This window comes from Pipistrellus kuhlii, unplaced genomic scaffold (genome assembly GCF_014108245.1).
Source record: "Pipistrellus kuhlii isolate mPipKuh1 unplaced genomic scaffold, mPipKuh1.p scaffold_m20_p_12, whole genome shotgun sequence".
Classification (NCBI taxonomy): domain Eukaryota; kingdom Metazoa; phylum Chordata; class Mammalia; order Chiroptera; family Vespertilionidae; genus Pipistrellus; species Pipistrellus kuhlii.
This window is the reverse complement of record NW_023425427.1, coordinates 30,755,496-30,780,051: the sequence shown is the minus strand read 5'-3', so window position 1 is coordinate 30,780,051 and position 24,556 is coordinate 30,755,496. Positions and strand designations below refer to the sequence as shown.

The window sequence follows — 24,556 nt, the reverse complement described above, 5'->3', positions numbered from 1 at the left end:
GCAATCACCTTCCCCCATTTAATCTTCCCATCCTCCCAACCATAAGCAATCATTAATCTATACTCTGTCTCTATTGATGTGTTTGTTCTGGAGGTTTTATATAGGTGGAATTATATAATATGTTGTCGTTTGTGCGTGGCTACTTTTACTTAGCATAATGTTTTTTAAATTAAATTTACTGGGGTGACATTGGTTAATTACAGTAGGTACGTTTCAAGTCAACAACGCCATACTACATCATCTGTACAGTGCGGTGTGTGCTTCACCACGCAGTCTGGGTCTCCTTCCATCGCCATGTATTTGACTCCCCTGAGTCTCTTCATCCGCCCCTCAACCCCCTTCCTGGTCTCAATGAGAGAGAAACATCAACCAGCTGCCTCCTGCACACCCCCTACTGGGGATGTGCCCACAACCAAGGTTGTGCCCTTGACAGGAATCAAACCTGGGGACCCTTCAGTCCGCAAACCGATGCTCTATCCACTGAGCCAAACCGGTTCCTGCTGTTTGTTGCTTTCTGCTTTCTATTCCACACAAGAGTGAAATTGCATGGTTCCTGCCCTGTTCTGTTGAAGCCACGCCAGCGGTGACTTCGCTCTGCTTACTTAGTCCTTCCTCACCGGGTCACCCACAGCCCCGTCCACCGGGGCATCCACCTGGGGGTGGGGGTGGGGGTGGGGGAAGTTCAGAGCCTTCCTTCCCATTAAAGGTTGCCAGGGTCCGAACTGGAACAGGGCGAGGATCCCCTGCGCTTCTGCGGGAGGGCGGGGACGGACTCGTAGGTTGTCTGTGGGCTGCTGGCTCCAGTGCACGCTGCCCAGAGCTGCTGCCCGGTGGCCCTCTCCTAGCCCCAGGGACCACAGAGCAGGCGCCCAGAGTGAGGCTGCGACCCAAGGTTGCAGCCGTGCATTCGCCCCGCGGCCCCAGTGCGGGCGCGCCGGGTGTGTGTGGGCGCCAGTGAGCGGGGAGCGCGCACTGCCGGGCCGGCCCGAGGCGGACCCGCTGGGTGGCAGGTGGGTGCGGCCGGCGGGTGCCCGGGCAGCGGCAGGGCAGCCACAGCAGCGGAGCGGCAGCAGCAAGTGGTTGGGCTGCGCATTTCCTTCCCTTCCCCCGGGCCCGGCCGGCCCGGCCCGGCCCGGCCCGCGGTGCCCAGTGCTCGGTCCCGGGTCCTGAGCGCCTCCCTGCAGCCCCGGGCGCTCCCTTCCCCTCCCGCCCGCCCATGTCCCTGCCCGTGGTGCTCCCCGGCTCCTGCTGCCCGGTGGCCGGGCTCTCGGGCGGGCCGCAGGCCGGGGGCCCGGGCGCCACGGCCGCCGCTGCCCAGGAGCCGCCGCTGCCCCCCCTGCGGCCACGCTGGCCCCGGGCCGCACTGCAGCCCCCGGGGCGGCCCCGCTGCTCGGCCGGGGTGCTGGCCGTGCCGCCCGCGCTCTCCTCCCGCCGGGCCGCCGCCGCCGCCGTGGCCCCGAGCTCCGCGCTGCTGCCCGGCCGGCCGCTGCTGTCGCTCGGGCTGCTGCAGCTGATCCTGGGGTGCTGCATGGTGGCGCTCAGCTTCGGGGCGCTGTCGCTGAGCAGTTCCCCGCAGGTGAAGAACTCCTGCCCGTTCTGGGCCGGCTCCTCGGTGAGTGCCGCGCGCCCCTCTCCCTCCCTCCTTCCCTTCCTCCGCAGGGTCCACCCGGCGATGCAGGGGCTCTGCCCAGTGCCCTCCACCGCCCGGGATTGTTTGTCGCTTGCTTTCTGTTTTATATTCCACACATGAGTGAAATTGTTGGCGAGTTGAAGTGTTTTGTTTTTTTTTTTTTTTTTTGGTAAAAGCCTGCAAGAGCGTGGAGTTCTGGGATGAACTGGGTTGTACCAGGGCAGTGTCTATTCCCCCTCAGGCTGAAGGACTCCCAGCTCTTTGGGAAATTGGAAGGATGGGAGCGGGTGGTAGGAAGGTGGGAGGAAAATGGTTAAACTTCTTTGGCTACCCAGTGTTGACTTTGCGGACAACATCTGTGCCAGGAGGGCAGGGATTTTGACATTTTGTTCACTGATGAATCCAGAGCGCCTGCCTGGCACATAGTAGGTGTGTTTGTACGGTGGATGAAGTAACAGGGTGACTGAGTCAGGTCACTTATTTTGTTCCCCTTTAGGACACGGATAGATGTGAAACGTGTCTGGGGGATGAGTGCAAAAGTAATGACAAGGTGTGTAACCTGGAGCTTGTGTACCTGCTTATTAAAGGAGGGCCCTAAGCCCCCACTCGGTTCCCGGAGCCACACAGGCTGCTGTGCAGAATTTAATTCTCCAGAACCCGAGCCATCATGATGCATGAGCTCGTCAAAGCCCAGAGCTCGCCTAGGAGTTGGAGATGTCTGCCCCCCTCAGGGGCTTGGCCCTGCCTCTCAGGAAAGGCTGATCTGGGGCAAAGGTGCTGCCTCCATGGTCTGTGGACACTGAGTGGCTACTCTCCCTGCCTCGTAGCAATTTCACAGCTCGCAGGGCATCTGACCTCTTGAGCTTTGCTTGGGGTTGAGAGACTTAGAAACAAGTCTTCATGGGAAGATTATGTGGAAGATGGGTGTTTTAAAGTAAATGACCCTTTTAGGAACAAACTAAATGGGAAAGTCTGGCAGTGCCTGTCGTTTTGCCTAAGCTCCGCCATGAATGTGTGCTCCTTTTTGCAGGTCCACACATACTCAGATTCAAGACCAAATTCTGAGAATACAAGGAAACTCATTAAACCCAAAGTAATTGTTTGAAAAGCACATTAAGAACCTTGCGTACCTGGAGCCTGGCCTGACATTTCATACTTAAACCGATGCCAGTTTGCTCTCCTTTGAAATTCTTTGATGCTGGGCGATCTTCCGTGGCACGGCCCATGCGGTGGTAACGAGGTCACAGTCTGAGCATCAGGTAAAAAGGATCCCACGCCTGGCTGAGTGCTCTTTAAACTCCAGGAGGAGGCATGAGGCCCATTATGGGTTTTAGTCCGTGTGCCAGACTGAATTCAGCCAAATGATGGGTGCATTTCATTTCCCTAATTGCCACAGGCCAGAAATGAAACTTGCATCCATTTCTTTAGGGATTTGCTCTTAGTAAAATCATAATCGCTTGTCCTCTCAAAGATAGCTAGTTTAGGATTATCGAAAACTATTTTTTTCCCTTCTAAAATTAAAAACTGAAATTAGGTGTGCTATTGTGAATTATTCTAGAGGTAAATGTACTTAGATGTCACCCAAACCACAGTTGGAGTTCATGAAGTATTTGAAAAAAGAAAAAGAAAAAAAAAAAGTCCATGATCTCACTTATTTATGGAATATAATGAACAACATAAACCGATGAACAAAAACAAATCCAGAGACAGAGAAGCATCGATCAGACCGTCAAACCTCAGAGGGAAAGTAGGGGAGGGAGGGGGTAAGGGGGAGAAATCAACCAAAGGACTTGTATGCATGAATATAAGCCCAAACACAGACAACAGGGGCATGAGAGCATGAGTGGGGGAACAATGAGACAATAAGGAAACATATGTAATATCTTAATAAAGAAAAAAAATTATATATATATATATCCATCAGCCTGAAGAGGAAGGCTCTTCCCTGGGCCTGCTAGCTGGGTATGTTCTTGCCTCCACGACCCCACGACCCAGGAAACCAGATCAGGGAAAGGATCAGTTATTTGGAACTAAATTCTCTTCTACAGGGACGTTTCCTACCCCCATCTCCGAACTCTACATGCAAACTTGTAACTACCCGTTATTCTTATTTTGTGTGGCTTGTTTCTGAGTGTGACCTCAGAATTTACAAAATGACATCAGAACCAACAGATACTGCATCTCTGGAACAGCATGCTGAGGTCCGTGTTGGGTACCTTGACTCTCTAGGAGTTTTAGGAAAAAAGTCTCACCCTCACCGGTAGCATACCTTTTGAATGTGTGTATGTGAGAGAGGTGGCGGTGTTTTTTAAACTCTGCATTACGGACAATGTTATAGTTATCCAAGCAGTACACAATGAGCCACCACATACATCTTCCTCCAGGTCCAGCACTTGTTTGATCGGTGCCTCTTCCTGGCCCTGCTGCTGGGTCTGTGTGTGCTGATAACTCGGGGGGGGGATGGATCTTCCAAGCGGGGGAGGAATTATCTCCATCGTACTTCCTAGTCCCTTTATCAGATTACCTATCTATATTGTTTTGAAGCAAATCTCAGACATTGCATTGTTTCAACTGTAAATATTTTTAAGAGGTATTTATTTTAAAATAGAAAACAGAAACAGAAGAGAGAGAGAGAGAGAGAGAGAGAGAGAGAGAGAGAGACTAAAAGTGGCCAGGAAATCTTAAGAACCTCTCTCAGTTTTAATCTTTTATTATGAAATTTTAAAATCTCAACAAATATAGAGAAAATAGTATAATGAGCCTCCATTTACCCATCACCCACAGCTCCAGTAGCTGTCCACATAGGGCCACACCCTTTTCCTCTTCTTCTTAACACCCCCTAGGTTACTTTAAGGCAAATCCCAGGTATAATGTTAGCCATTAAATACATCTGTACGTATTTCCAAAAGAAAGGGACTTAATAGTACAGTGTAATTAATTTAAAGAGAGCTGGACTAGGGTTTTTATGGTAGAAAGCTTAAAAATTATGACGTAAAGACTGTCGAAGTTTTTTTTTTTTTTTTTACACTAACAACTTCATTAGGATACAATTCACATTCCATATGATTCACCTGCTTAATGGATGCAATTCAGTGACTTTTAGTAAATTCGCAGAATTGTACAACCAACATCACAATTTTAGAAAATGTTCATCACCCCAAAAATAAACCCTGCCCTGGCAGCCCAGTTGATTAGAGTGTCGTCCCAATATGCCAAGGTTGCCAGTTCAATTTCTGGTCAGGGCACATTCAAGAAGCAGCTAATGAATGCATAAATAAGTGAACCAAATGAACTGGTCTCTCTCTCTCAAATTAGTAATTAAAAAAAAAAAAAAGCTGGAACCTATTAGTAGTCATCCCCCATTGTCCTCTGACACCATTATTCCTAGAGAACCACGGATTAATCATGTTCTGTCTCTCTGGATTTCTTATTCTGGACATTTAATATAAAGGGAATCATACAACATGTGAATCTTTGTGACTGGCTTCTTTCACTTAGCATAATGTTTTCAAGATTCCACCCATGTTGTGACATGTATCGGGACTTCATTCCTGTTTCTTGCCAAATGAGATTCTATTATATGGATATACCACCTTTTGTTTATCACTCAGAAGTTGTGTTGGTCTGTGAAACTTGGTAGTTGAGTAGCAGTGCCAACATAAGTCTAAGGTTACTTCAAACCCACGTGGGAACACAGTAGAAGGATATCCTCATATTTCAACCTGTGGATGACCATTACGTGCCATAATCTGCTGTAGCAAACTCAATGGGAAAATCTCTTGGCTTCAGTAAAAATTTTGCTTGTATGTTTGATACAAAATTAAATATATTTATTTAAAAGATCTATTTTGTTAAACATGGCATAGTTCAAGAGTATTTGCTCCATGTACACCTCTGTAAGGGTTCTCACATTGAGCTTGAGATTTTGAGGTGTCCTTCACTTGTCTGAACCTTGAAGGTATACTTTATCTATTTTAATATATACTTAAGAATTAGCCTGATAGAGTGGCTCAGTAGGTTGAGTGTTGTCCTGTGCACCAAAGGGTTGCCAATTCTATTTCTGGTCAGGGCACATGCCTGGATTGTGGGTTTGATCCACAGTCCAGGCACATGCAGAACTGAGGCATGTATAGATGCAACTGATGGATGTTTCTCTCTCCTCTCTCTCTCTCTCTCTCTCTCTCTCTCTCTCTCTCTCTCTCTCTCTCCCTCCCTCCCTCCCTCCCTCCCTCCCTCCCTCCCCCCTTTCTCTCTCTAAGCATATCCTTGAATGAGGATTAAAAAAATTCTTCTTCAAAAAAAAAGAATGAACAGTTCCTATAAAGACTCTTTTTCAAAATTTCAGCAGGTTGAAGGGAGTGTTTTTCATGTATTCATTGTTTTTGAACATCCTGTGATCATTTTATTTCTTCCTGGTATTCTTGGTTAATGACTCAATCTATTATTATTACCAAAGTTCATGAAGCTCAGAGATTAGCCACTTTAAAAACAACCCCAAGTTTGACTCCATGTGGGTGGCAGAGAAATGATCTTGATGTCCATGCTCAGGCCACACTGTCCAGGCACCTGATTTGGGGGAACATGTAGTTAACTTTAGATCCCACTGGGATTAGCAGAGACACAGCCTGCCGCACTGTGTTAGATTTAATGAAAGAGGAGATATTTGCATTGGTTTATATCTCCTCCTTCAAAACACAGGAGTTTGGACTCTGATGACATATTGGGAGGTGTTTTAGGAAGTGGTGAGGAGTTGGTTATTGTTTCTGATCCTTCTCTGGGAGCCCTAATTTCCTTTCCTGTCTGCCTACATTCATGTCTCCCTGCTTGGAGCCACTGACCTGTACTCATGGTCACCCATTCCTTGAGTCTGTGATTCTTGGGTGAGATTCCAGTTCTTTACAAAGAAAGTCATTGGTGAATCTTAAGGTTAACCTTTTCATTTAAAAAAAAAAAAATTGAAATGACAAAACATAAAATGAATGAATGATCCAAAGGAGAAATTAATGCAAAAGTTCTGAAGTTTCTAATGGTTAGACAATGATAAATACATTTTTTTAATCAAAACTATCAAATACTACTTTAATAGTTAAGAAGCATACTATCTGATAAAAGAGAAATATGCAAATTGACTGTACCTCCGCTATACCCATAAGGCATGCCCACCAGCCAATCAGGAGCAAATATGCAAATAAACCCAACCAAGATGGCTACAGCCACAGCCCTTGCTGGCCTAAGCTTCCACTTAGTGCTACAAAGTTTCAATTATAGAAGGTAAATAAATCCCAACAGAAATGGCAGCAGCTACGGATCTAGAAGAGCAGGATACTAGGGTTACCCCCGGCAATGGAGGCAGCTCTGGCCGGCTTAGGCCTCCACTCCAGGCTACAAAGTTTCAATTATAGAAGGTAAATAAATCCCAACAGAAATGGCTGCCAACACAGAGCAAGCAGAAGGCTTGGCTCCACTCCAGGCTACAAAGTTTTAATTGTAAAAAATAAACAAATCCCAGGTATCAGGGCCTCCTCTTTTGTTGCCTGGGTGGCATAACTAGCCTGAAAACCACCACAGGCCCCTTGCCCAGGCTGCCCCATGCTCCAAGGGAACCCCCATCCTGATCCGGGACACCCTTCAGGGCAAACCAGCTGGCCCCCGCCCATGCTCCATGCCTCTATCCTATCTAATCAAAGAGTAATATGGAGATTGACCATCACTCCAACACATAAGATGGCTGCTCCCAAGTGGTCAAAGATCCTGACCCCATGTGGACACAAGATGGCCACCACAAGATGTCCATCAGGGAAGGGGATTTGGAAGGGACCAGGCCAGCAAGGGAGGGCAGTTGTGGACGATCAGGCCAGCAGAGGAGGACAGTTGGGGGCAATCAAGCCTATATGAGAGGGCAGTTAGGGGTGACCAGGCTGGCAGAGGAGGGAAGTTGGGGGTGACTGGGCCTGCAGGGAAGGGCAGTTGGGGGGGACCCAAGCCTCCAGGGGAGAGCAGTTGGGGGGGACCAGGCCTGCAGGGGAGGGCAGTTAGGGATGACCAGATCTGCAAGGGAGGGCAGTTAGAGGCGACCAGGCCTGCTGGGGAGGGCAGTTAGGGGCAAACAGTCTGGCAGGGGAGTGGTTAGGGGGTGATCAGGCTGGCAGTCAGAAGCAGGTAGGCAGGTAGGCGAGCAGTTGGGAGCCAACAGTCCTGGATTGTGAGAGAGATGTCCGACTGCCCGGGATCGGGCCTAAATGGGCAGTCAGACATTCCTCATGGGGTCCCAGATTGGAGAGGGTGCAGGCTGGGCTGAGGGACACCTCCCCCACGTGCATGAATTTTGTGCACCAGGAGGCCTCTAGTTTTAAATATAATTTTTGATGAGGTTTTTATTTTCCTTTAGTCCTTTATTTTACAAGACAGCAGAGTTACATTTATACGTTTTTGAGCAAAGAAAAAAAAATAACCATATTTTCCAGCGTATAAGACGACCCCCCTAATTTTACAGTTAAAACATAGGTTTAGGCCTATATTCGCTGTATAAGACCAACCCCCACTTCCGAGGCAACACCAGTTCTTTTTTTAATAGACCGCCTCCCTGACTCTGGCCAATCTGAGCAGGCTTTTTTTCGTTTCAAAAGTCGTCTTATACGCCGGAAAATACGGTAAGTTTTGAGAAAGTTATTGTGCCTCTTAGCTCCAGTTACTCATGTATAAAATGGGATGATTTTTTTACCTCAAAATTGATTATGTAAGTGTGTAATTAGAAAACATTTAGGACAGTGGTTCCCTTTTGGGCATGGCACCAGCCTGGCATATATTAGAATTTCTATCAATGTTTTTTAAACATCAAGGCAATTAAAGTAAGATGAACAGGCTAGTTTTTTGTGGGGCATTCTGGTAACCATCATGTATACATTAAAATATCCAGTTGCATACTTCCTTAATTTTTTCTTTAAAAAAATATTTTTATTGATTTCAGAGAGGAAGGAAGAGGGAGAGATAGACACATCAATGATGAGAGAGAATAATTGGTGGGCTGCCTCCTGCAAGCCCCCCACTGGGGATCAAGCCCACAACCTGGGCATGTGACCTACCAGGAATTGAACTGAGACCTCCCGGTTCATAGGTTGACGCTCAACCACTGAGCCACTGTGGCCGGGCTTCCTTAATTTTTTAATGAATCATGCTGGACAGGTAAGGAAGAATGACACATACACATTTTTTTTTTAATTGCCAGGGTAAAAGTCATAACTAGTTAGGTTATGAGAGGTTTGATTATATGTGCTCATTTATAAGGTAAGCATGGGACATTAACAACATGGCTCTTTTTATCTCTGTGTTTATATATCAATACAATTTTGATAAACAATCCAGAACATTTTTGTCCTACAGCATGCTAGTGGGTTAACAAAAACAAACAAACAAACAAACAAATAAATAAAAAATAAATAAAAAATAGGAAAGTAGAATTATATACTTTTTATATTAATGATTTGATTTTTAAGTTGAAAAACTAAGACACATTAACCATATGTATCAGGTAATAGTGATTCCTGTCTGGAGCATGTCAGAATCCTTCTTCAAAGAGAGAGAGAGAGAGAGAGAGGGAGGGAGGTAGGCATCTGCTTTTTTCTGAAAGCTCAAAGGAATGGGTTGCAAGTGAATAAAACCAAAATTATAATAAACCTCGCTCTAATAATAAAGAGATAATCTGATGTCAGAAATAGGTTCTTGCCTGTTCATTCAGAGCAAGTTGCATCTTGTATTGCATGGAAAGAATGCTGATGGAGTTGCCTTTTGCTGTTGATTTACTCTTTTAGGAAGCACAGAAGTGAATAATGTGTTTAGGCTTCCATGGTCATTTTTGAGTAAGCTTGTCTTCTATTTTTGACCTTTATTTATTTATTTGTTCATCATCCATTCATTTACTCCTGATTCTTGCCATAACTGAGTGCCTTGAGGACCCTTTACGTATCTGAATGACTATTCACAGATCTAAGACCTCATGAGATTGCAGTGAGCATAAAACACAATTAAACAAGTAATAGTATTATTGTGTAACTAGAGGTCTGATGCTCGAAATTTGTGCAAGAGTAGGCCTTTCTTCCCTCTGGCTGCTGGCACCAGCTTCCCTCTGGCACCCAGGACCCGGGCTTCCCTCACAGCCCAGGTTTTGTCTGGAAGGTCGTCCGGTCTAATTAGCGTATTATAATTTTATTATTTTAGATGGGCGCTATAGATGGTCATTGTTAAGGGATTTTCTTGACTCCCTTGTGGAGCTCCAGTTTCTACTGCTGCTGAGGGAGGTAGAGGTAAATCATACTCTGCCTGCTTTTTTTTTTTTTTTAAAAAATTAAAGTGATATACGTTTATTGTAGAAATGTTAGGAAATTCAGACAGAATCTAAAACACCCATATTCCCGGTTGAAACATCTCTGAATGTGTTTCTTTCCAGTCTTTAAAAATATTTAATTATAGTTGGTGTACAATATTATATTAATTATATTAGTTTTAGGTGTACAATATAGTGATTCAACATTTTTATCTGTTACCTTGTAATTATGCCACTAATTCTAGTAAATCATCTCTCACTCTGCAAACTTACCACAATATTACTACTGTATTTTCCTTCCCCTTTCCACCCATTCCCCAGCCACCTCCCCTCTGGTAACTACCCCGTTGGTCTGCGTTTCTATGAATCTGTTTTTGTTTTGTTTTACTTGTTATTTGTTTACTGTTGTTGTTTTTTAAGATTCCACACATAAATGAAGGCATAGGGTGTTCCTCTTTCTCTATCCGACTTATATCACTTAGCTTAATTCCCTCTAGAGCAGTGGCTCTCAACCTTTCTAATGCCAAGACCCTTTAATACAGTTCCTCATGTTGTGGTGACCCCCAACCATAACATTATTTTCGTTGCCACTTCATAACTGTAATTTTGCTACTGTTATGAATTGTAATGTAAATATCTGTGTTTTCCGATGGTCTTAGGCTCTACAGCAGCAGTTGCCAGCAGGGTCGCCTAAGAACATCGGGAAAAAAAGATATTTACATTATCATTCATAACAGTAGCAAAGTTACAGGTATGAAGTAGCATCGAAAATAATGTTATGGTTGGGGGTCACCACAATATGAGGAATATATTAAAGGGTCGAGGCATTAGAAAGGTTGAGAACCACTGATTTAAGGTCTTTTTATTGTTTTATAAGCTTATGAATGTCTCCCTTAAGTATCTTTAGATGATTGATATTTATTTGTTTGTCAAGTACATATTTTTAAAATTGTGTTTTAAAGTTAGTTTGTTACTCGTATATGCAACCTTCCCCTTCCAAAAAATAAAAAAGGGGGGGGGGGAGGGAGAAGAAATAAAAATTAGCTTAGTTCTTTTGTCCCAGAGATCCTTCATTTGAAATGACAATTGTATCTGTCATGAGCTATTATACATATAATCTCCCTTCCAGCTTAGCAACCTACTCCTGGGACTTAATCCAACAGAAATAAAAAAACACTGTTTTTTAGGATATATGTTCATGGATGTTGGCTACAGCATTGGTTGTGAGGGCAAAACACTGGAAATAGAGTAGATACTCGTGAATATGGAAATTATTGAATACATTAGCTTCAGCCACACAGAGGAATATTATGTAGCCATTAAATGGAAATAAATGAGAGCTATTCCTAAGAACATGAAGAATTTCCATGAAATATTTATTGAGAGGGAAAAAGAAGAGGAGGAAAAGTATCTTTCATGACCCATTTCTTTATGGTAAAAATTATACCCCTGTGCATTTGTATATATACACATTACCCATATGTGTCTAGTTAAGAATTTAGAGGCCCAAGCTGGCTTGGCTCAGTGGCTAAAGCGTCATCTGTGGACTGAAGAGTCCCAGGTTCAATTCTGGTCATGGGCACATGCCCAGGTGGCAGGCTCGATCCCCAGTAAGGGGTGTGCAGAAGGCATCTGATCAATGATTCTCTCTCATCACTGATGTTTTTATCTTTTCCTCATTCCTCCTCTCTCTAAAATCAACAAACAATACTTTTTAAAAAATAAAAAAAGAATTTAGAATGAGAAAATATGCTATTTGATTTAAGATGATTACAAGGACATAGTGCTTGGTGGGAAGTCAGCTGGTAGTAGCTTTGAACATCGATAGGATAAAAAGAAATTGTTGCTTATCTGCCCATGTTTGGTTTTTGGTCCTTGAGTCTAGTGGGTAGACTCTTTGACCTGTGCTGGTTTGATATTGTGGAATGAATTGCTCCCAGTCAGTAAATGGAGACTAGAGAGTATTGCAAGCAATACTGTAAGCTTTGAATTTGAAGCAACATGGCCAAATCCTTCCTGACTTGTAGTAATTGTGAAATGGTGCATTTGAGTGATTTGGGTATAAAATGCACATGAAAGAAAATTCTCTCATGACTGCATTCAGCTGATGCACCTTATTGCACACAGGGAAATGTGTTCAAATGGCATCAGAATGTCCCTGGTGAATAATTACTTTGACTATTCTTTTCTTTTTTTTTCTTTTTTTAAATATATTTTTATTGATTTTTTACAGAGAGGAAGGGAGAGGGAGAGAAAGCCAGAAACATCGATGAGAGAGTAACATCGATCAGCTGCCTCTTGCACACCCCCTACTGGGGACGTGCCCGCAACTCAGGTACATGCCCTTGACTGGAATCGAACCCGGGACCCTGGAGTCCGCAGGCTGATGCTCTATCCATTGAGCCAAACCGGTTTGGGCTACTTTGACTATTCTTTTCTAACTGTTTAGTGAACTGTGTTATTCAAAGGGTTGATGTTTCCAGTTTACATTTTTGCAAAAATGTTGGTTCCTTTTTACTGAGCATTTTATTTTATTTACTGAAGTGTCATTTTATAACACGAGATTCTTTCTCACTGTAGTCCCCACTCTTTGTGCAATAAATGCTCAGGAACATTTATTAGTCACCAGTCATGTGCCAGGCACTGTGCTAGGAGCAGGGGATTCAGAGAGACAAGATAGGAATTCACAGTTAGTAGGCAAGACAGAGATGCAATACAGAGGTTTTTGCGGAGAAATTAAAATTATATGTAGAGGGCTTCCAGGTGTGGGGTGGTGGGATTAGTGAAAGCTTCTCAGAGGAAGTAACTGTTAATTGGGATATTGCAGGATGCATAGGAGCTCTCAGACAGCTTGAAGGCCTCTGGGAGGAGAGGGCATTGCAGCAAAAAGCAGCACAAAGCCCAGGGATGTCTAGAGCCGAGCCAGTCTGAGGAATGATAGCTGTGCCTGGAAGGAAGGTGTGTGGTGGAAGGGGCAAGGATACATGGAAACCGTGTTTGAGAGGTAGGCTGGGGAAGATCCTGAAGGCCTCTGTAAAGGAGTTGGCTTGTTCTGTAAAGATGGGCACCCACCTGAGCAGAGGGTTACGGTGAGATGGGCATCGTTTGAGGCTGACTCTGGCAACAGATTAGGTGCCACTGTGGGCAGGGAGCGTGGATCAGAAATACTGATCCCTTCACTAACCAGAGGACAGACCAATTTCTGTTTGTGTTCTTCATTGACCTTAAGAAAAAAAATACACCATCAATAAAAAAGCTTCAGGGCCTTGAACTTGAAAGGATAATCCAAAGAGATCTATGAGGGCTCATATAATCAGCAGGAATATTAAATATTTGAGTTAGGAGGTTTTGAAATGTCAGTATTTTAAAATATATACACTTTTAGAGACTGCGTATTAGTTTATTGGAATTGGTCCCTTTTCTAGATTTATGATACTGTTTATCTTTGTAGGTGATACTCTCTGGAATCATAGGATTAACAACTTGGAAACGGCCTATGATACTCCTGGTATGTACTGTTCTTATAAATGTTTACCCTTTGTAAAAGGTGCTATTTATGAAGTTTATTAAATAAGCCATTAAATGCTAAAGCTCCCTTGTGTATTATAAAAGAAGTTAATGATGCCCTAGTTTCTGCTTGCACACCAGAGGGTCTCAGGTTTGATTCCCAGTCAAGGGCGTCTACCTGGGTTGCAGGTTGATCTCTTGCTCCGGTCTGTCTAGGCATATGCAGGAGACAACCAATCTGTGTGTCTCTCACATCAATGTTTCTCTCTCTCTCTCTCCCCCTCCCCCTTCTCCCTCCCTTCTCCCATTCCTAAAAAGCAATGGAAAAATATCATCCAGTAAGGATTAGCAAAAACAAAAAATAAGTTAATGATGGACAATATTAGAACTCAGATATTCTCATAACAGTAATGTATTTTGCCAGTTTTCTGATTGACTTTAAGTTTCTTATGTATCCAATGCTAAATAAGTGTTTCTTGTTTCAGAATTAGATCTATTGTAAGGATATAATTAAAAAAAAACATTTAATATGAATTTTTTAACAGATATAAAAGTGAAGGGAATAATATAATAAACTCTCTGTACCAATAAGCCGCTTTAATAATTGCATATTAACTTCTAGATAGTCTTGTTCAGCTTTACCCATTCCCCAACCCTCCATATTCTTTTGAAGCAAAACTCAATATTAATCATAAATACATAATTTTTTTATTGTTATAATGCTCTGCTTGGACAATCTCAAAATTTCTTTGCTTAGATTTTCTATATTCTCTCTTTATCACACAAATATATTTTTATGATAATACTAGAGGCCCAGTGCACAAAATTCATGCACTGGGAGAGGGGGGTGGTTTCTCAGTCTGGCCTGTACCCTCTTGCAGTCTGGGACCCCTTGGGAGATATCTGCTTGCCAGCTTAAGCCCGATCGAGCAATCAGGCCTAGGCCAGCAGTCAGACATCCTTCTCACGGTACAAGGTTCTCGCAGTCCAGGATTCCTTGCTCCTTACTGCCCGCCTGCAGCGGAGGCAGGAGAGTCTCCCGCCACCACCACTGTGCTCACCAGCCATAAGCCTAGCTTCTGGTTGAGCGGTGCTTCCTCTGTGGAAGCACACTGACCACCAGGGGGCAGTTTCTGTATTGACTATCTGCTCCCTGGTGGTCAATGTGTGTCATAGTGACCGGTCGTTCTGCCAGTTGGCCGATTTGCATAATAGGGTTTTATTATAGAGGACTAGAGGCCCAGTGCACGAATTCGTACATGGGTGTGGTCACTTGGCCTGGCCAGCTATCAGGGCTGATTGGGACTGACTGGCGGAGAGGAGGGACCGCAGGAGGTTGGCCAGCCAGGGAGAGGGACTTTGGGAGGTTGGCTGTGGGTATGCACTGACCATCAGGGTGAAGTTCCTGCATTGAGCATCTGCCCTTTAGTGGTCAGTGTATGTCATAACTACTGACTGGTCATCTGGTCATAACGGTTGCTTAGGCTTTTATATATATAGATAGACATATATTGATGAGTTTTAACTTCATTGCTAATGAAGTTGCCAACATTCAAGGATTAAGTACAAGGTCTAGGAAATTCAATTTGAACTATACTTAAAAAAATTTTTTATATAACATTTCATTTTAGAATTTCCTCCCATCCAGTTTAAAATAGGGTTAAATAATTTTCTCATCATTTTACGTATATACTTAACAGTTTATCTTGAACAGACCAGTGCTTGCTAGGTGTGGATAATAAATACAAACTAATTAGATTCTTAAATACTACAAGGAGAAGAAGCACAATATACGATAAAATCAGAAAAGTAGATTGTACCCTGGCTGGTGGCTCAGTTGGTAGAGCCTTGTGACAATACACCAAAGTTTTCAGTTTGATTCCCATTCAGGATGCATGAAAGGGTCAACTGATGAATGTATGAATAAGTGGAATAGTAGATCAATGTTCTCTCCTTCTCTCTCAAATTAATAAAATTTTTAAAAAAGCAAAAAGAAAAATGGAGTCCTGTATTGTGTTGATGGTCCTGAAAAATTAGTTTTCAGGCCGCACTAGCTGGTTTGTCTCAATGGTTAGAATATTGGCCCTTGGACTGAAGGGTCATGGGTTTGATTCTAGTCAAGGGCACATGCCTCTAGTGCAGGCTCAATCCCCACGCCTGTTTGGGGCGTGTTCAGGAGGCAACCAATCAATATGTCTTTTTCACATGGATCTTTTTCTCTGTCTTTCTCCCTACCTTCCACTCTCTCTTAAAAAAAAAAAAAAGAAAGAAAAAGTTTTCAGGCCCACAAGACAATTTAAGTGACATTTTACCAGCCCATCTATTGCATTTAGTGAAACTACTATTTCTGGAAGGAGTAAATTACTAAGGCAACATTTTAATATGTCATCAGGATAGGCAGAAACAAGGATGAGTTCTGTGGCAGATGTTACCAGTGCCTGAGGCTTGTTTTGCAACAACTCCCTACATTTACAATTTCTGCAGAAGAATTTTGGATGGTGTTCAGTGTTTATAATAATATTTGGTTATAGGAATAATTTTTTCTATGAGGTCAGTATTGAAATACTCAGTAATAGAAACCTTGGGTATTTAAATTAAATTAAAATCAGAAAATCTCTAATGCTATTTATACTTTAAAAATTCCACCAGGTGAAGAGAATATGAGTATGTACTCTAGATATTAAGAAAGCCCTCCTTTTATCTAAGTAATAAAATAATCTGATGAACAGAGTGGATCCAGAGACATGGAAGCATAGAACAGAGAACGGAATCTTGGAGGGAAGGTCCAGGGGAGGCTGGGTGGGTGGGTGGGAGGTAATAAACCAAGGACCTGGTGTGCATATAGTCATGGCCCATGGACAAAGACAATGGGGCACTGAGGGCTGGGATGGGGAACGGGCTGGAGGGGATCAATGGGGGGAAAAGGGGACAATAATACTTTCAACAATAAAGAATGAGTAAATAAACAAAACAAGAAAGCACTCCTTTAATACATTAATTTTTAAACATTGTTTTCTTTTGGAAAGATGCCCTATACATTTATTATATGGGCTCAAGCAACTTTAAATAAAAATGACCTTTATACTCATGTATTACATTTTATTAATTAATTTATCCTCACTCAAGAATATTTTTCCATTGATTTTTAGAGAGAGTGGACAGGGGCAAAGAGAGAGAGAGAGAGAAACATCAGTGTGAAAGAGATATATTGATTAGTTGCCTCCCACAGAAGTACATGCCCTTGATGAGAATCAAACCTGTGATCTTTCAGTCCATTGGCTCTATCCACTGAGCCAAACCAGCTAAGACTCTTTATTACATTTTAAAACATTATTTCTCATTTTTGTTGGCAAGTATATGTACTTGGTCACAAAGTTGTAACCAGTTTGTACATCCTATGTTGTGCTCTGCTTTTTCTGTTTAACTAGAAGCCCAGTGCACAAATTTCATGCACAGGTGGGGTCCCTCAGCCTGAGCAGCGAACAAGGCCTAAGGGGGCACTGGCCAGCCAGGGGGAGGGGCTGCGGAGGTTGGCAGGTCGCTGGGCGGGGGCGGGTCAGGGGCACTGCAGGAGGTGGCTGGCTGTGGGAGCACACTGACCACCAGAGCAGCCCTGGTGGTCAGTGCAACTGGCCGACCAGTCGTTTGGTCTCTTAGGCTTATGTATATAGATAGGTAGTAAGTTAATTTAGTTAATATCAGTAAATACTGTTTTCACATATGAAGAGTCTACAATACCTATCAATTAAAATTGCTAAGTAGCATTCTGTCATATTTCTGGATTACCATCAGTTCGGAGCCTATTTGTCATGCAGAAATTGTTTTGAAATGATAATTAGCATACATTTATAAAGAAGATAAATTAATTGACAGGAATTCTATCCAGGAAAACTTTCTGAGGATTTCAACAGATCATCTGAACCTTAGTCAATATCATAAATGGAGAAATCCTCAGTCCACGTGAATCTTAATAGTATATCATATAACCTGTGCCAAATGCTTTTGTTATGTTAAAAGATGAAAGATTGTGTGATAGGATGAAAGAAACTAGACATGTCAGTCACACACGCCTCATTTGAGTCCTATCTCATCCCCTAAAGGCTGTATAACTCTGTGCAAATCACTTATTTTTCCAGAGTGTAAGTCTTCTGAACAGATGGGATAATCTTGTGACACCAAGGGGTGACTCTACCACCACCACCACCCTTTGTCGATACTATACTTCTTTGTCCATCCCCACCTATCCCTGAGTTTAGAGAATGCACCAATGGATGGTGTTTTGTTTGTTTGTTGTTGTTGTTTTTTTTTGTGTGTGTGAGAGGCCGGGCTCCATGAGAAAAGCCAGTGGGCACCTCGTCTGTGTTCTCATAGACCCAGGCATGGCTGGTCAGAGGTCAGCCCTTCTTCCCTTGGTGTCCCACCCTCTGCCCACGGGAGCACCTTCTGACTCTAACGCAGCCAGACTGACTTACGTAAGCCTGATATTCCTCGAGCCGTGTGCCTGGCTGGCTTCTTTTGTTTGGGGCTCAGCTCAGCATCACTTCTGGGAAGAGACCTTCCCTGACCATCCTGCCCCTCACCAGGTCCCAGCCCTGACTGTTGGCCTCACCCGCCTGTCATTAGCCTGTGTGCCTGTGGACCGCTAGTGACTGTGTGTCTCCCCCAGACATAGTCAGCTCCCTGAGGGTGAAGGTGTTGTCTGTCTTCTTCATCCTGTATCCACAGGATCAATGTGCTCCGTATACGGTTATTGTTGGCCTTGGAGTTAATTTGGGAGTCAATGAGAAATGTAGGTCCTAGGTCAGTTCTCAGTTTCTCTTTTTCTTTTGTCTTACATTTCTCTCACTTGCTTTTGTTCTCTGGCGCTTTGTATTCCTCCCATTTTAACTGCAGGGTTAGGGGGAGCATGTTGGCGGTGGAGGTTCGGAGGGGGCTGGCTGGTGTTTTCAGGCCCCTTTGGGAGGCATGCTGTGCTCGGTGTGAGCTGCTGGGTGCACACCAGTTGGGGACACTTGAATCCTTACTTCCTTTTGAGAACCACTTACCTTTGTGCTCCCTCTTTGGTAATTGTTTCAGTGGTTCCTCAGGTTTCATACTCCTTTGAATTAACGAGGGTCAGTTTGACCTAGTTCCTTCAAACTCAAGTGCAGAATTGGTGGCTCTCATTCATTGGGTTCTCTTCCTTATAATGATAAAATACTCATGTGCCCAGAACAAAAATAAGAATGTTGGAAAATAGTCTGCAAATGTTGGCAGCTATTTCTTAATATGATTGGGATTGAGCTAGGGTATGCATACATTTATACATGCTTAACATGTGCATGCATGCAGAGTATTCTAGGTTGTGGATTTTCCATCAAGAGCAAACATTTTCTATTTTTTTAAAAGATAAAGTTTATATATATATTGATTTTTTTTTTTTTTTACAGAGAGGAAGGGAGAGGAATAGAGAGCCAGAAACATTGATGAGAGAGAAACATCGACCAACTACCTCCTGCACACCCCCCACCGGGGATGTGCCCGCAACCAATGTATATGCCTTTGACTGGAATCAAACCTGGGACCTTTCAGTCTGCAGGCCGACACTCTATCCACTGAACCAAAAATGGTTTCAGCGACATTTTCCATTTAAAAAAAGTATATATTTTAATGACTTTTTACAGAGAGGAAGGGAGAAAGATAGAGAGCTACGGTAGAAATGTCGATGAGAGAGAAACATCGACCAGCTGCCTCTTACATCCCCCCCACCGGGGATGTGCCCGCAACCAAGGTACATGCCCTTGACCGGAACTGAACCTGGGACCTTTCAGTCCGTAGACTGATGCTCTACCACTGACCCAAACCTGTTTTGGCACATTTCCCATTTTTAAAAGGATGTTTTTATTTCTTCTAGATATTATTCCCTTTTTTAAAAAAAAATATATTTTATTGATTTTTTACAGAGAGGAGGAAAGAGGGATAGAGAGCTAGAAACGTTGATGAGAGAGAAACATCGACCAGCTGCCTCTTGCACACCCCCTACCGGGGATGTGCCCGCAACCAACGTACATGCCCTTGACCAGAATCGAACCTGGGACTTTTCAGTCTGCAGACCGACGCTCTACCACTGAGCCAAACCGATTTCAGCTCCCTTTTTATTCTAATAAAATGTTTAGAAATCACAGACTCGGTTCAAGAAAAGACTTCAATGTTTGTATTGTCTAGGCACCTCGCTTAGAAAATGAAATTGTCTTGATAAAATATTTTTCTTTGGTGGCACATTTGGCAAGCATTGCCACTGTGAAAGCCCAGCCAGACATTCTGCCTATGATTTTGGTTGCTTAGGAAGTAGTCATTTGAGCTATTGTTACTTTTTTCTTGTCCTTGGAATAATGGGAAGAATAGGACTTTTAAGCTGATACAAGGACACCTATATTCTATAGCACCAAGAATGAGGGCTCTTGCCTGGTGATGTTTTTGGGTGGCATATGTGGTTTACTATCAGCTGGGGGCCCTGTTGGTTTGCACTCTGGCCTGAGAATGGAAGAGGTAAATGAACTATTTAAAAATATTATGTATCAGTTTCTCCCATAACATCAAGATTATATATAGTATTTAGGGTAGAGCTTCATTATCCAAAGAGACTAAAAAATGGCCCCTACCCCTCATCTAACAGTCCACGTGAGCTAGACTGGCAAGGTGGGCTGCTGCGCAAAGCCATTGGGGATCCAGTTAACTCCTGAGCCACTCGGGTGCTTTTCATCTTACTGTTCCTTGAAGGGAGAGTCGGGGAACACCCACATGCTTACACTTCTAAATGCCAGCGGCCAGAGTGCCTGTGACCTCCCACCACGGAACTCCTGTCCGGGACTCTGAAGCTGGAGCCACGGATGCACAATAGCCAGGCAGCTGAGAATTCGTTAAGGAAAAGAGGCAACCGGTGTCCGAGGCTGGCCACCAGGGAGTGACCTTGGTAGAGGTCCCAGCACCCAGCTTCCCTTGGCTCCTTCCTGAGCTTCTGATCCTGGTTCCTGTGGATTCTGTGAGCTACCTAATAGCCTCACAAGAAATTCCTTTTCTGCTTACATAGCACAACTTAGTTTCTGTTGTTCACAATATAATCAAGAATGTGACTGCTATAGGACTGTGATATTTTTTCCTCCAGGAGTTACTTTTATAACAGGTTAAAAAAAAAAACAAAAAACAAAAAAAAAAACAAAAAAAAAAAAAAAAAAACTTCAAACAATAAGGAAATTCATTTTAAACATTTGGTTATTTACGGTAACTCAGGTGAAGAATGAAAAGTCCAGTGGGTTCTCAAGTTAGATTCATTCACTGTGAGTGCTTGACTGGGTGGAAAGTGTTGGGTGGAAGAGGCTGGGGTAAGGGTGGAACTGGGTCTTACTAGCTGTCATTTCTCCATGAGGACACCAGAAGGTTGCCTTGTAGTGCTCTTTATTGAAGAGAAAGGAATAGTTTAAAAATGGATATTGAGTATTAGCAGGTATTATATATATGTTGAGGGGAAAGAATATAGATTTAATAATACCTGCATCTGATTGGGGTCCCCTTATTAGTTGTGTGATTTGGGGCATAATAAATAAGTCACCACTTGTTTTATGTCTATATATATAAAATATTTTTTTATATAATACACACTGTGTATATATTTTAAACATATATATGGCACATACATATACTAGTATGTACACATCATAGTAACATTGTGACATTTATAATTTCCTTAATGCCTTTTAAGAGGAAATGACCTTTTTATTTAGAAAGGAAAACTCATAAGCCTTTTTACTTTTATTAAGAAGAACAATGAGCCCTGCTAGTGTGGCTCAGTGGACTGAGCATCATGCTCATGCACCAAGAGGTCACCGGTTCGAGTCCCAGTCAGGGAACATGCCCAGGTTGCGTGCTTAATCCTGAGAGGCAGCTCATCAGTGTTTCTCTCTCATCAATATTTCTGTCTCCTTCTCCCTTTCTCTCTCTCTCAAATCAATAATACAAATATATTAAAAAATAATAACTAGACCTTAGTGCATTTCTTCTAGCATCCAAACCTGATTACACTCTCCAGGTTAACCATTTAAACTCATTGCTAGTTTTAGTGCTCCTGGTGGCTGTCCCCATCTTGCTAAAGTGAGGGATCTGTAACACTCAGCACTCCCGTCTATCTTCCTTTCCTGTTTTTGGAAATTATTTTGATTTCCCCTATTGATGACTTTATAATTTTAAATAATATTATAAACTCCTATTTATTTTTTATGTTTTTTTTTCTTTTGTTGCTAATTCTCACCCAGGATATTTTTAATTAAGAGAGAATGGAAGGGAGGGACGGATGGAGGGAGGAAGGGAGGGAGAAAGAAAGAGAGAAGAACATTGATGTGGGAGAGACACATTGACTGGTTGCCTCCCCCATACACCCTGACCAGGTTGGGGATGGAACCTGTATATCAGGTACATGCCCTTAACCAGGAATTGAACCACAACCCCTTGGTGTGAGGTCTGATGCTCTAATCATGGATAAACACTGGCCAGGACTAAACTTCTCTTTCTTAAATCAACTTTGTAAAGTATATCTTGACCCTCTCTTTTATTAGATGAAGGAATCAGCGCTTATCTCTATTTCTTTCCCCCTTTCCACTTCCCAATTTTTCACAGCAACACCATTACCTTATATTGGCAGTGTTTTAATGCTTATACTTTGTTCTTAAACTATGTTATACCATTTCAACATCATCCATAAATTATTTCTAAAATAGTAAAAAACAAATAATAGCATCACCTGTACCAGGAAGTTAGCAATGGGTTCTTTATTTCCAGATTCACCTGAGGCTGCCACATAACAGATGTCAGTAGCTCCCACATTTAAGCGTGTGTTAGACTGTCCAGGCACAAAGCTTCTGGGTAAAAATCAGTTTTGCAACCCTTCGTTTATCTCTTCCCCCAGCCTATAAACACGTTAGAGATTAAAGAGACAAATGTGTTGGAGGAAGTTACTGACCTGCTGGGACGTTGGAGTTCCATCTCCCCCAGGCGAGAGGTGCTTGAAGAGAGGCACTAGTTGACCTGATACGGGTCCCTTGGTGTCTGACTGGACTGAGGTCAGGCTTGGGGGGATTGAGAGGTCTGACTGGAGTGCCCTATGGCCTCAGAGTTAAAGACTGCAGTTGGGAAATAAATGTACTTTCCCAGACCAAGCCCAAGATGTACACTTCCAACTGACAGATGCAAGAGAGAGCAGACCTGCATAAGCTAAGATCCTGCTCCCGAGAGCCTCTTAGGGGAGTGAGGAGACAGCAGCCTGCTCAGCTCGATGCCAAAGCCACGGGAACTGCAGCCTCAACAGCGGGTGTCTCAGAGGAGCCATGGGAAGCCCCATTTGGGAGCAATCCTCTAATCCTGCGGTTCGAAAGGTTGGCCTAACACTTGCCGAGGCTAGAAGTGAACTCTCAAGTGAACTCTCACTGGCCCTTACCTTGCTTTCCATCGTGCCCTGGCCTCCCCCTCATCCCCTCCAGTTCTGAATGACAGGGCTGTGGCTAGCAGGTTCAGCAGTGGACACAAAAAGCAGGAAAATCAAGAAGACTGCAGTGCTCCCTTGCCTTTCCCCATTCAGGCGTACATGGCCCCTGACGAGAAGAGCTGAAATTTAAATTGAGGTTGCAAGTTTTGACCAGGACACAGGTCTGGCCATTGGTATTGCTGACATGAGGCTTTCTGTTGCTTGCAGTGAGGAAGGACTCTTTGTATCAGATACTGACCAGAGAAGTCACAGGCCCAAACCCCAGTTTCATCGAAGGGTTCAGGAAGAACTAGCCCTGCAAAGTGGGCTTGATGAAGGTTGGTGAAGAGAGCAAAGTGGTTTTCTGTTGATCCCAAGGGTCCTTCTGTTCAGAGGATGAGCTGGATTAGTTACTGCAGCACCAGGAAGAATGATCGGGCCTGGAGAGAAAGAACCGTAAGCCCTGTCGCTCAAAGGACAGTTTGAGCAGCCCGGTCAAATCCATATATATATATATATATATATATATATATATATATATATATATATATATATATATATATTTTTTTTTTTTTTTTTTTTTTTTTTTTTTTTCTGATTCTCTATCGTCTGCTCAGTATTATGTCACATTTAATTTGGCTCAGCTTCGGACCGTGTCTCTGACATACAGATTTATTTATTTTACCCTGGATTTTCTAAATGACTCTCAATTCTTTTTCTTACTGACAAAAAAGATCCCAGAGATCATCTAGCTGCTAATTTTTTTTTTAACAGGTCTAGTGAGATAGCATTGGCATACCACACATACCATGCACCCAATTAAAGTGTACAGTTCCATTGCTGTTAGGATTTCACAGACAAGTGCCAAGTCACCACCAACACTGGTAGGACCTTTCCATCTCCTCCCGGAGAAACCCTGGGCCCATTGGCAGTCACTCTTGATTTCCCCCCAGTCCTCCCAGTCCTAGGAAACCACTAATGCAGTCTCTGTCTTTATAAATGTACCTATTCTGGGTATTTCAAGTAAATGAAATTATATAATACTAGGAAGCCGTTGCAGGAAGATTCCTGCAAGCTGCCATGGTGTGCTGCCACCGTCATCTGCCCCAGTTTATTTATTTGAAACCCAGTTTATTTGTTGTGGCTGTACTACCATCTTTAAGAAGGCTGGTCTAAGCCAAGGTCACGAAGAATTTCCTCATATTTTTTTCTAAGAGTTTTATTGTATTAGTTTACATCTAGGTCTCTGATCCATTATTGGATTTCTTTTATGTTGAAGACATCTTCACACTGAGCAATTTTTAAAATTGTTTGATTAATTCCTTCCCTCAACCTGCTCGGCTCTTTTTGTCCCTAGAACATCTAATCAGATGTTTGACCTCATGAATTGAGGCTCTTTGGTTCTTAACTTTTCAAAGTCTCACGTTTTCTATTTCTTTGTCTTTTATATGTATATTCTAGGTAATTTCTTAATTTTTCTTCTGCCATTCCATTGGAGAGTTTGATAATTTTATCTTTTGATATTCAGAAACTATTTTTGGATCTCTGATTATCTTTTACATAGCAGCTATTCTTGTTTTATGCATGCTGTGATTTCCCTTATCCC

At 43.0% G+C, this 24,556-nt stretch overlaps 1 protein-coding gene across 4 annotated transcripts in view; it reads left to right on the top strand.

The window, feature by feature from the left end:
• The first annotated feature begins 1,032 nt into the window (after positions 1-1,032).
• Positions 1,033-24,556, top strand: part of FAM189A2 (family with sequence similarity 189 member A2) — a 53,139-nt gene continuing 29,615 nt past the window's right edge. Inside the window, exons 1-2 of one of the 4 annotated variants that reach the window (XM_045580140.1) lie at positions 1,033-1,612; positions 13,402-13,458. In XM_045580140.1, the coding sequence (XP_045436096.1) occupies positions 1,217-1,612; positions 13,402-13,458 (453 nt within the window). In that variant the 5' untranslated portion in view covers positions 1,033-1,216. The remainder of the gene's footprint in view (positions 1,613-13,401; positions 13,459-24,556) is intronic. The other 3 variants (XM_045580139.1, XM_036433847.2, XM_045580138.1) reach the window with 3 other exon arrangements.